Raw genomic sequence first — 18,542 nt, 5'->3', positions numbered from 1 at the left:
ATGCCAGTAGATAAATTCAAAATAATAAAGTTCCCCAACAAGGTTATATTCATTATTGTTAAAAATGTCTTTAGTGATTATGATTTTGGCTTGAACACAGGGTGATCATTTTATTCACTTTGTGGAGTTAACGGAATGGCTTCTGTGTTCATCGCAGCCTCCTCTGGACTTCGTTGTGTTTGTGTAACTGTTGACACTGGAGGTTCACTTCGGTGGTTGTCTTTGTATAATATGAACCAGAAAATGCAGCAGGAGAGAAAGGCCAGGCCATAACCAAGTACCTTAAATAAAAAATAAAAAAATTAAAAAAATGCATTGAATAACAAGACACCCAAGACGCTCAATACTACTTTTTATGGAAAACCGGTGACTTGAGTTGATTTCACTTTTGATTTTCCAACATATTAAATTCCCTATTATTTTGGTTTGAAACTGTTCACTGTCCAGGGATTTAATTCTCTACCTTCACTTAAAGAAAATGACGTCACGTTGGAGATAGACCAACAAATTGGGATCTCGCTTGAGAGTCCAATCTACTTCGAGTGTAACTAAAACTAGCCACCCTCCAGCACGGTTACTTAATGAGCAGCAGGTGCATTGCATACTTTTCACTGAGGAGCCGAGCATTTGTTTGTTCTGAAAGCAAATTTCTACTAAGAGCATTCTAATTCGAGCTGTTCTTCAGAGAAGAAGTCTCTCTTTGTGGTTGGTGTTGGTTATATGGCACAACAGCGTGGTCAAGCCTCTCATCTGTTGTTTGTTTTTCTGCCTGACTGAGCGAGACATCAAAGGCTGTTCTCACAGCCGGTGACGGTGCGCTGTTCAGAGTGCTGAAAAGCTGTTGTGTGTAAAAACACTGTGCAGCTTCCGAATGGGGTTGCTGGTCCTTCTCATGGGGAACCTAACATTTCATTCGGGGCTCCAGCTGAGAATCAGATGTCGATTGCTGCAACAGAGAGAGGGCTGTTATGCTGTGGAAATGAAGATGATGGACTGGGCCCAGCAGTTCTCCACAGTTGGTAGTCCCTGTGGGCCGCCCCTCAGTCTGCTCGTCGCCAAGGGTGTCATCCTCTGCAAAAAAAAAAAAACAAACTCTGGCACAGCCTGCTCTACTGTGTCCATCACAGTCACCGTTAGGCGGTCGTTGAAACATAACTCTTGAGACGGGTGACCTGGAGATGGGCTGGGTTGCTCTTCCCCGGGAGGGTAAAAAAAACAGAAAAACAGAGCAGTGCAGAACCTCTGCCACCAGAGGCCAGCAGTGGGCAGTTCGAGGACGCAACCAAGCCTTCTTACGCACCCTCTGCCCAACTGTGGAACCAGGTAAGTGTTGCAATGCACACATTTAGACCTTGCCTCAAAAAGACAGCCCCCCGAGCAAGGTCCATGTGTTCTGCCTCGCTGCCCCACTGCGGGTATGCCTGTGGTCCCTTTGGTCCCGGTTTCACGGTCTCTGCAAGCCTGGCTAGCGCTCCCCAGTCCGTCTCGCTGGCTCATTCGGACCATCAGGCTCGGCAATGCGATTCAGTTTGCCCAGTGTACCCCCAAGTTCAGAGGCATTCAGTTCACTTTTCAGTTCACTTCAGTGAAAGCTGGCGATACCCATGTTTTCCGAGCAGAGATCGCAGTCCTACTGGCGAAGGTCGCAATAGAGCAGATCCCTCCAATCGATATGAAGTCAGTGTTTTACAGCCCCTACCTCATTGTACCCAAGAAAGGCGGTGGGTTACGACCAATCTTGGACCTGCGAGTTTTGAACCGAGCCTTACACAAGCTACCATTCAAGATGTTGATGCAGAAACGCATTTTTGAATGCATCCGTTCCCGAGATTGTTTTGCAGCGATCGACCTGAAGGTCATGTACTTTCGTGTCTCGATTCTTCCTCGACACAGGCCATTCCTGCGCATTGTGTTCAAGGGTCGAGCATGTCAGTGCAAAGTTCTGTACTTTGGGCTGTCTCTGTCACCCTGTGTCTTCACAAAAGTCACAGAGGCAGCCCTGCTCGAATATGTTCAAAGGTAGGACGGCGGTCACAATGAAATTTTTTCAGAGGCTTCTGGGGCATATGGCAGCCACAGCAGCAGTAACACTGCTTGGTTTGTTTCATATGAGAACGCTTCAGCACTGGCTTCAGTCCCAAGTCCCGAGATGGGCGTGGCAATGCGGCACTCACCGGGTGGAAATCACACCGGCCTATCGCCAAATCATCAGCCCGTGGTTGGACCCTTTGTTTCTCTGGGCAGGAGTGCCCTTAGAACAAGTGTCCATGCATACTGTGGTATTCACGGATGCCTCTGTCACCGGCTGGGGTGCCATGTACAATGGGCATGCAGTGTCAGGGGTTTGGACGGGACCTCAAGAGCACTGGCACATCAACTGCCTCGAATTGCTGGCAGTACGTCTTGCACTGAACTGCCTAAAAAAGCACCTACAGGGCAAAGATATGCTGGTCCATACGGACAACACTGCAGCCATTACATACATCAACCATCAACGTGGTCTGTGCTCCTCTGGAGTTGGAAGCATCTGAGGTTGCTTCACGTCATTCAAATTCCTGGCACGCTCAACCGTGTGGCTGACAAGCTATCACAAGCTGCCCTCCCAGGAGAATGGAGACTTCATCCCCAGGTGGTCCAGCTGATTTGGAGAGGTTTCAGAGCTGCTCAGGTAGACCTGTTTGCCTCTTCAGAAACCTCTCACTGCCAGTTGTTTTACTCCCTGACTGAGGGAACACTCAGCACGGACACACTGGCACACAGCTGGCCCCGGGGCCTGTGCAAATATGCTTTTTTCCTCAGTAAGCCTACTTGCACAGACCCTGTGCAAAGTCAGGGAGGACGAGGAGCAGGTCTTGCTAGTTGCACCCTATTGGCCCAACCGGCCCTGGTTCCCAGAACTGATGCTCCTCGCGACAGCCCCTCCCTGACGCATTCCTCTGAGGAAGGATCTATTTTCTCAGAGACCGGGCACCCTATGGCACCCGTGTCCAGACCTCTGGAAACTCCATGTCTGGTCTCTGAACAGGACGCGGAAGTTCTAGGTGACTTACCTCAAGAGCTACTTAACACCATCACTTCAGCACGAGCACCGTCTACGAGACATGCTTATGCTCTGAAGTGGAACATGTTCTTCGAGGGGTGTTCTTCTCACCGAGAAGACCCCTGAAAGTGTTTGATCAGTGCCGTGCTTTCCTTCCTCAGCAAGGGTTGGAGCAAAGGCTGTCTCCACCCTCAAAGTGTATGCTGCTGCAATTTCTGCTTATCACAACCCCATATGAGGCAAGTCAGTAGGGAAGCACAACCTGGTCATCAGGTTCCTTAGGGGGGCGAGACGATTAAATCCTCCTCGACCCCCCTCCATACCCTCTTGGTACCTTGCTCTGGTGCTTCGAGCACTTCAGAATGTCCCGTTCGAGCCCTCGCAGTCAGTTGATCTAAAGATTCTATCTGTGAAGCCTTTGCTTCTAATTGCATTGGCCTCCATCAAGAGGGTAGAGGACCTGCAGGCACTTTTGGCCAACGAATCGTGCCCAGAGTTCGGGTCGGTTGACGCCCATGTAGTACTGAGACCCCGACATGGCTATATGCCCAAGGTTCCTACCACTCCTTTCAAGGATCAGGTGGTGAACCTGCAAGCGCTGCCCCGGAGGAGGCAGACCCAGCCCTAGCTTTGTTTTGGACGTGGCGGAGCATTTGGCACCAGACCTCTGTTGTATCTATGTGAACCAGTTTTAGGCTGGGTGTTATATGTGTGACCCTGAGGGCAGGGGTGCCATGAACAGTTTTAAAGGTTGTATGCAAGACAGAATTTTGGGCCCCCTTCTTTCAGAAGAATTTCTGAAATTTCCTTTTACAAAAATTGAAATTTGTAGCATATTATTTGAGAAATTAGATTAGGTTAATAGCATACAGTCTCACTCAATATTTTGAATAAGTTTTCATTTTTATATATTTTTCTTTTTCATTTTAATTTTAGGTAAAGTCTTAGTATTTTTTAGTCTTTTTTAGTAATTTTTTTTTAAATATGTCTATAGTTTTTATTAATTTTTTTATTTCAGTTTTAGTTTCAATTATTTTAGTAGGCCTACAGTTAAACTAAATTGAAATGAGAAATGACATATATATATTTTTTTCTAATTTTCATTTCAGTTAAAGTTTTATTTTATTTCAAGTAAAGAATATGTTATTATAGCTTTAACTTTAGTTTAACTATAATAGCCCTGCTTCCAAATGCACAAACTGACGTCTCACCTTCTACTGACAGATTTTAATGTTATTTTACTACAGTGTTATTAGTTAACAGGCCTGAACTGAGGCTAAATTTCAGCCCTGGACAAATTCAGACCATCTGGCCCATGAGTTCACCCATGAACGTTTTGCTGGTGTTAGGGGTAATTAAGTAATAAATAAGTAATATGAGTAAATAAATGAATAAGTAAAGTAGGACAGAAACAAATAATTACAGATATTATTAAATTTACTGCAAATACAGTTAACAAAATTATTATTGCATTTTTGTCATATAGAAATGCACTTGACAGTAAAACACTGGTTTTGAGCTAGGATGCCTTAAAGTAAATTTACTGCTATTAAATTGTTACATTCACATGGACTTTCAGTTTGTTTGTTGTCATGTGTCACGTGTTCCTTTGTTCTAGTTTCCCGCCACAATCAGTAACCATGGACACTAATCCCATTCATCACAGCTGTTCGCCATTTGAGTTAATCAATCAGTGTATTTAACCCTCTGGGGTCTGAGGATTTTTGGGGCCCTGGAGAAGTTTTGACATGCCCTGGATGGCTTGTGTTGATAAATGGCATGAAGTTAATTTTAAAATGTATTGTATGATGGAGAAAATGCTGTATTACTGTTACTAAAAATAAAGCTGCATCTGATTCTGTTTCCATGGTTTCTACAAAATAAAACCGGAAACCGAGTGTAACGCGGGTATGACGCAATTGACAGGCGACTCCACACACGTCCCGGAACCTTGGTTAAAATTGCAATTTTCTCACGATTTACAAATAGTTGGAAACATTTGGGATATTTTAAGTACTCAAGTGAACAAAATATTTAACACTGGCCTAAATATTTTTAACACTGGCGCTCGTTGTCTTTTGACTTCCGGATTGTATTTTCACAGCAATCTTACATATTTATGAATGAACTGCTCGTTTTAAAATCTTCTGCTGACATTTATTTAAGACAAATGCTTTAAACATTACAATGCTCATGATAACTTTCATTAACTCTACAACAAGTAAATCCACTTAACCAGCTAATTATTCTTTGACAGCGATGCCATAGAAACGTACAGAGCTACCGCAAAAGTGGAAGTTCAAAGACAATTTTATAAAGATGGCGGCGCACTTGTTTCTCTGGCGCACAAGGTCTTTACGTTGTCAGTGTCCTCTTTGTTCCGCGATGTATTTTTCATTGTAACACCGTGTCCTAACCAGACGTGATGCGACAAAAGGTGTCTTTTCCATGTTAATCTGAGTTTTTGTCCTAACTAGCCGCGACGGCGTCACGCGAATATTCTATTTTAGAAACGGTTTCTATTTCTCTGCGACGTCACGGCTGGAACAGCAACACAAAGTATGGCAATGATAAGATCAGGTACTGTTTATGTGCTTTATGTAATGTTAAAAGCGTCTAACGTGAGTTTGAATATAATTCTGTGTTCCCAGCTTTTTAGCTGTAATGAAAACAACACTGGCTAATTCACCTCAGATCTTGAAAATAAATAAATGGGCACAAGAATGTTCAAACTGTCAACTCAATGCGAACAAACAAGTGTGTTCTATGACAAAGATTGGTTCAGTCAAGTCAAGTCAATTCAAGTCACCTTTATTTATATAGCGCTTTTTACAATGTAGATTGTGTCAAAGCAGCTTTACATTGATAACTGGTACATTGTTTGGCTGCACAGCAGCTCTTAAAGAATAGTGTCAATGCAGGCAGATCAAAGCACTGTTGAATATCAAATGTCAAGTCAAATGTCAAGTGTCCCCAACTAAGCAAGCCAGAGGCGACAGCGGCAAGGAACCCAAACTGTCACTCTGTATGTACTTTAAATAATGTTTAAATTGTGTAATATTTATGAATTTTACTAAGTACTTGCCCATTTCATTGTGTCCGCTGTGCTCTTGTCGAGAGAGCCCGCCCACACTCTCTTCTGATTGGCTGTGGTTTTTGATTGATTTTATCGCTTCTCATTGTCGCATCTAGTGGATAGTCAAATTGCTCGTCGCTGGAATCTTATCGCATCGCGTCTGGTTAGGACACGGTGTAAGAACGTGTGGCGCAGCAGGGCTTGTCGGATATAGCAACAGTAACTAAAGGAGGCGGGTCTTTGCGAATGGTCAATTACACGAGACATCATACGGATTTCGTTAAGTTGTTCTGTATCTTTCAACATTCCTTCTGATGTTCATTCATGTTTATTTCGCGCTGTAACTGGTAAAGTGTAGGAGAGGATCAGTTCACGTGCGCTTCAGGCTGCCGCTTCTCTTGAACTGAAGTTACTACAGAGATCTGTCACGACACATTAAAGAGCGCCAAAACGGCATTTGTTTTTTTTATTCCGAAGTAAAATGGGCAGAATTTAAAATTGCCACAGTCCGGCTCGGGTCCTCAGCGAAAAGCTGAAGTATGCTGCTCATTAAGTCCCCGTGCTGCGGGGCGGCACAGCTCAGGCAAATATCGCATGCCAATGTGCATTGGCTCGTTTTAGTTACATTCGAAGTAGATCTCTAGAGAGATCCCAATTCATCTGTCTATCTCCGACATGACGTCTCCATTCCCTCCTTCAGGGAACAAGGGTCACATACGTAAACAAGACGTTATATTTAAAACATGATTATGCATTATGAAATGATATTGTATCATTTATCTGTGCAATTTATTTGTACATATTTTCATATTTCTCATATTTGTGAAATGGTAAATTATTCAAATTTCCCTAACATGGAGTTCTCTATTCCATTTATTTTTCCCTGACAAAATTTGGAACTTGTATAGAATGGGGTAAAAATATTTGGTATTTACCTTTGATGTATTAACGTAGGCTTGTGTCCTGTTATATTCAGTGTCATTTGTTGCTTGTTTTAGGTTAGGTTTGCACCAACTCACACAATTTGGATGTTTATCATGGATGTATATTCCTTCATAAAATGCAAATGCACATGCAAAATAATCACCATCAATAAAAAATATACAGATCCACATTAGAGATGGAATAAATCGAATCATACAATACAGTTGTTTCTGAGATCTTTCTCTGTTTTCTTGTTCTTCAGGCCTTCTGCTGTTATTCTCTTCCAATTTTAAAAATAACTGCATCATTAACCAAACAAAGAAAGCAGGCACAATTAAGATGAGAAGCACTATACCTTGGTTCCAGTAAGGACTGCATGGGCATGAAAATTTTACACCCACAAACCCCTGAAAACCCAGTAACAAAAAGCTCACTGGAGCAGTGCTCAGGATAGTAATTCTGTTTTGTTGTCTATTTGGAGAAGACATTTTCTGAGGTTTATACACAGCACAATAAATATCGCTGATGATCCTTTTGGTTGCTCCTTTTCCTTCTACTGGAATGTGATCCGGTCCACAGGATACCTGCAATGAACAAAGTACTAATCTGCATTGTTATGAGCACACAGAATAACTGAACTAATGATATTTCTTTAATATATTGAACAGTATAAGCAATGCATTAGCTGGATATTCTATCATTGAAATAATTACTCTGTTTTAGCAAAGTCGCCAGTGAATGTTATAATTAACTCTTTAACTACAAGGACCCTTATGAGGGACCGAAACTTCCTCATAATTCATGTTATCATCCATTTTAAAGGCTTCCCTATATGGTATCACCCCATATTTGGTATCATTTGGAAGCTTAGAATCTAAACTTTACAGAGAATGTGTACATGAGAATGTTTTGTGTGCAAAAACAAAAATAATGACTTTATTCAACAAAATCATCTCTCCCCTGCCGGCATTCAGATGTAAACATGGAAGCGCTGCACTGCGTTCACTATGTCAACTGTGTAACAGACTGATGTGGAAGAGAAAAGATTGTTGAATAAAGTTGCTATTTTTGTTTTGTTTTGTATTCTCGTCTCTTCATAACATTAAGGTTGAACCACTGCAGTCACATGACTGTTTTAACCATGTCTTTAGTACTTTTCTGGACCTTGAAATTGGTAATTTCGTTGCTTTCTATTGAGGAAAAAAACAACCTTTGGATTTCATCAAAAATATCTTAATTTGTGTTCTGAAGATGAACGAAGGTCTTACGGGTGTGGAACGACATGAGGGTGAGTAATAAATGACAGAAATTTAATTTTTGGAACTAAACCTTTAATGAATCTGTACTTGGGTTCTTACTGCAACTAGCCTCAGTGGAAATTCATTAGGGTACATTTACACAAAGCAATTGTATGTATTCTGAAGATTTGGATTACAGCTCAAAAAGAAAATAGATTGTTTTTATGGTCATTTTATGGTGCAAGGGTGGTGTATTTTATGGTGACCTCTTTTTAAAAAAAAATTTTTTTGGCCACAACATATTCAGAAAAGTCTTTCTGAGCCCCAAAATTACATGATAAGTGATGGCTAAACGATCACAGAAATTGAGTTAATTTGAACATTTTCAAGTGTAGTCTATTTTAAAATTGTAGAGTCCTTTGAAATAAGTTAAAATATGGCACCAGAAACACAGAACAGTTAATTTCAAATTAAGTGAATGGGTGAACTGAATTCCGATCAGTTTTTTGATAATCAGATTAGTTTCAAAAAAATGTCTGAGTTTACCTTGAATTCATCCCAAATGAAAGTAAATGTGCAATAACCACACTTGTAGCTTAATTTGTGAGATCCCCTATAGTCCCCTATGGAAACTATCACTTGAGCCAATCTTTTGTGCCCTACCTTGCAGTGTTTCCTTAGCTTTGCGTTTATTCACAGCCAGGAGCCTCTTCACAGCAGAGAAACTAGAATTACACAAGTATGATAAAGCATGCTCAAAGTTAGCATATACGTCACTGGGATAGATTCTATCCTTTTTATAGATAATAAGTTTCTCTCTTACCAGGCATGATAAAAATGTATATAGTTATAGTATATAGTTAGCAAGGTACTGCCTAAGGTCTTGCACTAGTATAGCTAAATATAATGCAATATAATTTACACTTCGTGAAAATAGGGACAGATTCTATTTACACTATGTAAAAATAGCAGTTTAAATAGTAGTTAGATGCTATTTCTACTTATAAATAGTGGCAGATACAATATTTGCACCTCACTGTTGTATATTAAACAGAATGCAATAATAGCATTAAGTGTAAATGATTATATTTATTAAAATTATTAAATGGATGGAGCCTTATTGGGACAATAAAGCCCTCCCTGTACCTACCCCTAACCCTAACCGATAAACACTTTATTGCCACTTTCTGAATATTTTCTCCATTTTTATTGAAAATAAATGCCTTTCTGATCTGATATGTGATGGGAAAAGGGAGTAGAGCGAGTTTGGCAAAAGGCGAATTCGAACTCTTGTCGATGTGCGTCAAGGTTCTCTGCAATGCGCCTTACTCCTATGCCACTGTTGATAACCCAGCATCTTCTATTTACACTTAGTGTAAATAGACACTCCGCATATGGCATGGAGACATTCCATGATTTTTATGCTGTACAAACTGTATATTCTATCTCTAAACCTATCATGCATTTTTACATAAAAACATACACTTTATTTGATCTACAAGCTGTTTTCCATATATAGGGACCAAAAAATGTCCCCACAAGGACAAGGATTCTTTGTAGAATATCCTAAATCCTTTGTGACTATGTCTTTCCCAAAACATATTGGGTATCATTTCACCAAAACAATTCAGAATGGATCATACTGATTAAATTGATTGAATCACAAGCTCTTTATTTTCTAGATGAAGAAGATGAGAATTATTATTCATATCAGCAGAATGAAGGCTTTTTTTGAACATATCAATGGTGCAAAGGATATTTCACTCTTAGCAATAGATTAGATATATAAAGGTTATACCTGTATATTGACATTGATGGTTCCATGAAGAACCTTTAATAACCATGGAACTTTTCCAGTGCACTATTTATAGCCGAGTGGAAAAAGATTCTTTATTAAAATATTTTTAAAAAATGTTATTTTAAGAACTGTTGACAGAAAGGTTCTTTACCAAAAATGGTTTTCTGTTTTCTTTTCCTCATCTTTTAGTTTTCCACTCTCTCCATCTCTGCTGCTTTCACCGACATCATCACATCATCCCTCCAACATTTACTTTTTTGTTTTATTTTTTTTTATAACTTTCTTTATTCACTTTATTGTTGTTAGCTTGATTTATTTGATGTGATTTTAGTTCAATTGTTAGTTTAAACAAATGTAAACTTTTGTCCACCCTCATGCTAACTTGGAGCTCTACCTCAGAGAGCATAAGAAAAACAACATGTTTCCAAGTTAAGCCAATACCTGTGGCACACGAATAAAGAACTTTTTACTTTGCTGAACTTTTTACTTTTCTTGAATCAGACCATAAAATCAGGAATAGCAGCCTACCTGTAACTACTTTGAATTCACTTCGAAGTATGCAACTTTAAGAGCCTGCTGCAAAGAGCTGTAAGGTTACATCATGTTTTTTACTCTCTTTAGAGAAAACATGTTCTTTTCAAACTGCTCCTCCTTACTTTACGCAACATTTAACAGCAGACAGATGTTTCTGGTTTAACAAGCCTGCATGCGCACATAATGTTTTTAGTAACACTAAAATATAGTCCCAGTTTTTCTCAATTGATTAAAAATCTTTTCAAAACTGATGTAATGCATATTAATGAGAGATGAACAATGTGTTTAAAAAAGTTTCAGTTATATAACATTTCAAAGTAATTAAATTCTTTTTTTTCTTTTTTACTTTTTTTTTTGTCAGGTGGTACAACCAAATATTTGTAAATATTATTATTGATTAGAATGGCTTGAGGGTCAGTAAACCATGGGATAATTTTCATTTTTGGGTGAACTAACCCTTTAATGTAATGTTTAAAAATAGACAAATATTTGTTATTAAAGGTGGGATAAGTAGATTTTGAAAAATGCTGTTGGACATTGTTGATTTGAAATCAACCCAAACAAACCCACCCCTCTCTTCATTGCTCCACCTGCAAAACTCACACTGCAATCCTAACCAACCTGCTCCATGTCGGTCTCGAACCCCGGCCCGTCTGCTTCTGGTATGCGAGACGAGTGCACTAACAATGACGCTAAGCACCTCATTCTCTAGCGGTTGTCAGTGCGCAAAACTCTCACTATCTGGCCACTGTTACACGCGCAATGCGAGAGTGGATGTCTGTTTATCACAGCTGATGCGCAACAAAATAATGCTTCACGAAAAATAAAGCGCAGATGATGAACGAACGACAAGGAAGCACAAGAAATGAACGTACAGTACACAAGAGTAAATACAAACAAGAGTTTGTTGTTAGTCACAAACAGCACAGCAGCTCCAGACAATCATGACACTCAAACCCAGTGTTACTCACATGAGAAGTGGAATCAAAGCAGCCTCCGCATCTGTTTTCAGGCCTTCCCGCTTAGCTCTCTCCAGCGCTGGAAAGCTAGTCTAATATAAACTGGGTTCTAAAGCACTTGCTCAGTCATAAACCTTCATTCAAGTGATATTCTTTTGAGCTCTTTTGTATTGTGTCCCATCATATCACTTTTTTTTATTTTGTCTGCAGTTTTTATTTTATTTTTTTCAAATCTCCCTCTTACTCGTTCGGTCTCCTCGACCGTTATAGCTACGCCACCTAATGCTGATTGGTTACACGTTTGTTGTTGGTGTCGGCCCGACTAACTTCCAAACAGTGTTTTTCAAAATCTACTTAACACACCTTTAAGTGGCGTAGCATTATGTACCTTTACAGGAATATTTTTTGTTGTGTTTATATTATGATGTGATTTATTAAAATGATGTGACTCATTTTATATTGTGAAATTTTAAATAAAGTGGGGGGGAAAGTTTACAGGTGCCACTGAATGTAGTGAACGGCTGCGGGCATCACGTGACTTGAACATTGAAGGGTCTCGATCAAATTGTATGTTTATTGTGAAATATGATTGAATAACATAATAATAATAATAATGTTAAAAAGAAAAAAAACTATCACATGAATATCTATGAATTATTAATACTTTGCTGAGATATATTGTCATATATTAGGAAGGTCACACATAGCACATTTCTATTAAGGGAACATAGTGAGCATCAATGCGCCCTGATATTAATGTTGAATGTGGGACTTTTTAGGGAGCAAACGTTTCAGTGCACTGGAAAGATTTTGTGATTGAGACAGCACTTAAAATGGCCGACTCCCTGATAAGAGCCCAGACTACTGAACTTGGGAGTTAATTGAGACGCACCCTAGACCTGTTCCTGGATCAGTATCTTTATACGCTGAAACATTATTCCTGTCAAACAAACATTCTCGTCTTTGACCCTCAAGAGTCGCCGTAAATGAAGAGACCAAATGTGAAGTTAAAAACCTGTACTGGTGGATCTTGATGCTGGAAACCGTTTAAAACCTGAAGCACTTTAAAGCATTAGACACAGTCACAACACAACACAAATATAAAACTGGGACAAAGAATCTGCACAATGTTTTTAATCCAGTTCAAACAGAAGAAGAGCTGCAGCAAACATGGAGAATCAGAGCTGGAACAGAAGAATCAATGTCCTGAGAATAGAGAGAAAGCACATCAATATGGCCTTCAAACCTCTTCCAGACCAGACAGAAACATCTGACCGGTCATTCCCTGGTCACCCGTTACATCATAATAATACAGACTCGAGCTGAAGATCTTCTAGGAGTCAATCACAAACGTTCATAACATTGAAACACTCACTTCTGAAAATAGCATCAATAAATGCATATAATGCGGAGCGCGGGTGACCTTTGACCTGTGAGGCCGATGTCATGTGTGTTTAGGAGCAGCGGGCTGGTCTTTGGTATCTAGCTGTGCAGGAACTGAAGGCAGTTAGTTTGGTTAAGGTGAGCAGGTTTGGCCACCTGATTGTACAAATGCAACAGTTCATGTTTGTTTGGTTTTGCCACAAGAAAAAAAGACACAAAAAGAAAGAAGAATCGAGGGATTCACGTCCAGCATTCCAGATTCTGCGCAGTATCCGGGGAGCGCGTTTGCTTCCCGTCGTAATGGCAGCATGAGGTATGTAGTGTAAATCTCCACACTTCACAACAACGCTCCCGTGCATTCATGAGTGATTATATTCATATCATCTTAAAAATAATGAGAGTTCACTTAAAAACATCACAGTACTTCCTGAGAGAGACGCCTTCCTGTTACGGAAAGCAAAAATGTGAGATTGGACACAAACATCAGGCCCTGAAGCGTCAGTGTGGATAAAAGAGGATGATGTTCATGCAGAGATCCAGACGTTCATCTGACCGGAGCGTCTGGACTTTGCTCTGGAGCTTCTGCTTTGGTCGTGGAATGATTTGATGGTTACGCCGAGAACTTCATCACACCATTCATGGGTGAATCTCATGAAACCTCTGGGAAAACATGATATTTTGATCCAAAACCAGCAGGAAGAAATGATAAATTATAGTTTGCATAAGGAAAATGTTGGACCTTTAAGATGTTTTAAATTGTGATATTATCATGACGATTAAATGCAAGACACATTAAACAGGCTTCAGTTTCCTGAGATATATATATATAAATATATATTTTAGTCCTGTCAAATCGATTAATTGCGATTAAATCGCATCTAACTATATAAACACACATACTTTTATGTTAGATGTGATTAATCGCGATTAATCGATTTGACAGCATTAATATATATATATATATATATATATATATATATACACACACACACACAAGTTAGATGTGATTAATCGCAATTAATCGATTTGACAACTATAATGTGTGTATATATATATATATATATATATATATATATATATATATACACACACACACAAACAAACTTGTTAGATGCGATTAATCGATTTGACAGCATTAATATATGTGTGTGTGTGTGTATGTATATATATATATACACATACACACACACACACACTTAAGCTAGATGTGATTAATCGCAATTAATCGATTCGACAACTATAATATATATATGTGTGTATATATATATATATATATATATATATATATATATATATATATATATATATATACATACATACACACACACACACACGCACACACTTAGAAACTTATGTTAGATGCGATTAATTGTGATTAATCGATTTGACAGCATTAATATATATGTGTATATATATATATATATATATATATACACACACACACTTACAAACTTTTATGTTAGATGCGATTAATTGTGATTAATCAATTTGACACATATTATATGTATATATATATATATATATATATATATATATATATATATATATATATATATATATATATATATACACACACACAGTTGATTTTCATGAAAAAAAATATATATTTTTGATTTTCATGAGATTCACCCACATATTCAAAACTTGCCCTGAGATCCAGATGAAATAAACGTAGGAGCAGATCCCATAGCGGGCCGATCGCTCGTTCAAACATCTACTGACACATTCAGCTGGTTTCTGAGGTATTTGACAGTTGTTCTGAGAGACAGACGGGCTCTGACATCATCAAACGTTTGAGCAGACACATTTCCAAGAACCTTATAAGATTCCGGGAATTCCTCTTCCCTAGCGATCACGTCTTCAGGTCCAGACGGGCGTTCGGACCGCGAGCGGGTGCGCAGGGAGGCTAATGCATAGAAGAGAATCAGTGAGGTCCCGTCCTAAAATCACGTCAGCATTTCTGATTCTGACGAATTCAAATCGATTCTAAAAAAAAAACAAAAAAACTCAATTCAGAAAAGGTCTAAACTACAGATCCTGAGGTAAAAGACATTCCCGTAACGTTCCACCACTGAATGTTTGAGGTATGAAGGTAAAATGAGGAACCTTGAGAGAAAAAGTTCATTCAGAATAAAAGTCACGAAACATAATCAGAAGACAGATCGAAACACACTCTAAATAAAAATCTTCAAGTTCTGTAAAACCTGTCCGTCGTTTGGCTGAACGTTCTGATTGTATTTAGCGTTTTCTTAAACACGCCGGACGTCGTTCGTGAAACACAAGTGCAAATTTCTATATGAATCGTTCATAAATCCATTCTTACGTTGCATTGTATTAATTTTGAGACATTTTAGATTCAGTAAGAGTGTTTTTGAACGGTTCACTTGTGATTCCTGAATGAGGTCCAGCCATGTTATTTTATGCATATGTGTCCATGTACTTGTGCGAAAACCGCAAATATGTTTCCAAACATGTGGACAGCCGATGTCGACAGGAGAGAATGAGGTACTGGTTGTGCAACAGTTTGATTTTCATCCATTGATTTTCATGTCCAGCACAGAGCTGGGCGGCAGGTGGCGTTCGGCTCGGGTTACGGGGAGCCGCTGGTGGATGGCTCCGCTGAGCTCCGCTCCTTGGAAGAGGAGGAAGAGGTGGGGCTTTGGCTGGGGGCGGAGCTAGAGAACGTGAACAGCCCACTGGGTCCAGCTGGAGGTGCGTGAGCCGCGGCAGACGCATTCACATCTGCAGCTGCAGCCGCCGACTTCTGGGCGAACAGAGTTCCTGTGAATCGAAATTTCAAAAATCAGATCAGCAGTGATTAATAGTGAAGCACTGAAATTAAAACAGAACCGAAAATAAAGTTTATTTAATAATCAATTAGATACATATTGTTCTCAAGCTGTTTTATTGCTATCTTTCCGCGGTTGAAACACTGATTGATCGATTACATGAGACATGATTCATTTCAGTAAGTTGTTCTGTATCTTTCAACATTCCTTCTGATGTTCATGCATGTTTATTTGGTGCTGTAACTAGTAGTAAAGAGGAAGAGATGATCAGTTCACGCCACATTAAAGAGCCACAAAAACACATTTATTGTTTGAATTTTGTGATCAAATTGACAGAATCTGAAAGCTGAGACTTTGTTTCATATTATAATTATCAAAGCACAAAACTTATTGTGATTATTGGATGGCAGGCGCACTACAGGTTCTGTGGAGTCTTTTAAAAAACATCTAAAGACACATCTTTTTGTACAAGCTAAAATGTATATTTTTTTTATTTTATTTTTTATTTGTTTGATGTTATTTTTATTGTAAAGCACTTTGTGACCCCTCCTTGAAAGGTGCTATATAAATAAACATTACTTACTTACAAATAATATTTAGTAAAGTTTTGTTCTCGCATTAAATGAAAACAGCACAGACTAAAAGATCTCGATTCGTCAAAATGAAGATAGATTAAAAATGACAAATCAATATTGTTAACCCAACAATGTAGCTTTTCCATGTTGTGTGCACGAAAATATTTCATTTTTATTTATTTATTTATTTATTTATTCACTTCTATTTTATGTCTTTAATAACTAAATAAAATAAATTTTTTCATGTTTATTTTTATTTGTCTTTTAACTGCTGTAGCTGATCCATGTTGTGTACAAATTATTTCATTTTTTTTATTTATATTTATTTATTCACTTCTATTATTTCTAATAACTAAATAAAATAATTGTATTTATTTTTATAGGTTTATTTTTATTTGTATTTATATGATTATTCATTTATTTGATTTGATTATTTACTTTTACCTTTCATTTAAATATGAATTATTTTTTTTGTTTTATCGTTTTTAATTGTATATTTTGTAATGTTATATATATATATATATATATATATATATATACACACATACATACACTAGTGCTGTCAAATTGATTAATTGGGATTAGGCGCATCTAACAATTTTTTTGTTTACATAATATATGTGTGTATATATATTATTTATATATTATATATATATATATATATACACATATATATGTCTGTATATGTCTGTATACACACACACACACACATATATATATATATATATATATATATATATATATATATATACACATATATATATATATATATATATATATATATATATATATATATATATATATATATATATATACACACACACACATATATATACATATATATATACACATATATACATATATGTATGTATAATGTGTGTGTGCATATACAGTATACACAGATATATATATATATATAAATAAAAGTAATGATTAATATGTGTGTATATTTACTATTATATATATAATATATATATAATAATAAATATAAAATATACACACATATTAATCATTACTTTTATGTTAGATGTGTTAATCATTTATATATATATATATATATATATATATAAAATAATTTTTTAGAAGGTGCACAAAATAGATGGTGACAGTCAAAATGCACCAAAATCTCACTGTTTTGGTCAATGATTTCGGCCCTCCAGAGCTCTTGATGACATTTCAGTGCATCACTACTGATTAAAATATAACAATAATTAACATTTCACTCCACGCAATGCATTCTGGAGCGATTGATACCTGAGTAAATGATGCCGTTCACTTCCACTGACACGCTGATACTCGCTGCTCCGGTGGAGGAGATACTCATGGCCAGATCCTGCTTCTCTTCTGCAGAAACAAACACTCATTAACACACACATCAGTACGTCACATGCAGACAACATCCTCTGTCTGGCCATCACACTGACCCCTGGCCGGAGCTCCCAGGCGCAGGTTCATGGGCATCTGCGAGGCCATGGCGATCAGGTTGTGCTGGAAGGCCTGCTGCATGAGTCTCTGCTGCTCTTCAGCCAGACGGGCCATCTTCCTCTCCGGCGCTTCCGTCTCCAGCTTCTCTCTGAGCTGCTCCAGTGTGGCGGCCCGCGCCAGACCCGCCACCTGCTGCTGCCCCAACGCCAGCGCAAAGGAGGACGAGCGGCCCGCCAACAGAGACGGGACGGCGTCCTCTAGAGGAGAGAGACGAGAACACATGGATGAGAAGAACATCATAACAACTGCATAACAATTCTGCACATCATGTGGCTTGTTTGGATAAAACTGTCATAATCAGTAAGTGGAGAATCACACTAATTGTCACATGACATCATCAACAACTCTAGAAATTAACATAATTATTAAGATAAAAATAATGATAAAAAAGTCTTGAGAAGGACAACAGATTCACTCATCAGTGAACTACTAGTGTAAATGTCTGAAGGTGCAGTTCATGTTCATGTCGACAGGAGGCGCTCTAACACCACAAATACTACAACAGACTGAACACATGTGGCTAAACAATTCTGAACATTCTGTTTCTTTTTGTCAGGCACTAAAACAGCACGAACATGTGTTCACTCGCTCAACGGACCTGCTGACCTGTAAACATGATGTCTGTGGCTTTAAGAAGGCGTGGTTATTTGATAATTCTTCAGTTTAAATTTTAATCACTGCCATCCAAATAAAGGAAATTTAAGTGTTTAAATAAATACCATCAAATGTCATAATCTGCCA

At 38.2% G+C, this 18,542-nt stretch overlaps 1 protein-coding gene across 2 annotated transcripts in view; it reads right to left on the bottom strand.

Annotated features, from left to right (window-relative positions):
- The window catches only part of LOC127500057 (AT-rich interactive domain-containing protein 3B-like), a 62,106-nt gene that overhangs the window by 2,131 nt on the left and 41,433 nt on the right, over positions 1–18,542 (bottom strand). The window contains exons 7-10 of one of the 2 annotated variants that reach the window (XM_051870934.1): positions 17,741–17,998; positions 17,571–17,660; positions 14,586–15,733; positions 12,689–13,612 (exon numbers count right to left, since the gene is read on the bottom strand). In XM_051870934.1, the coding sequence (XP_051726894.1) occupies positions 15,543–15,733; positions 17,571–17,660; positions 17,741–17,998 (539 nt within the window). In that variant the 3' untranslated portion in view covers positions 12,689–13,612; positions 14,586–15,542. Of the gene's footprint in view, positions 1–12,688; positions 13,613–14,585; positions 15,734–17,570; positions 17,661–17,740; positions 17,999–18,542 lie in introns of those variants that run through there. The other variant, XM_051870935.1, reaches the window with a different exon arrangement.

This window comes from Ctenopharyngodon idella, chromosome 18 (assembly GCF_019924925.1).
Source record: "Ctenopharyngodon idella isolate HZGC_01 chromosome 18, HZGC01, whole genome shotgun sequence".
Lineage (NCBI taxonomy): Eukaryota > Metazoa > Chordata > Actinopteri > Cypriniformes > Xenocyprididae > Ctenopharyngodon > Ctenopharyngodon idella.
This window is presented reverse-complemented; position numbering and strand designations above follow the sequence as displayed.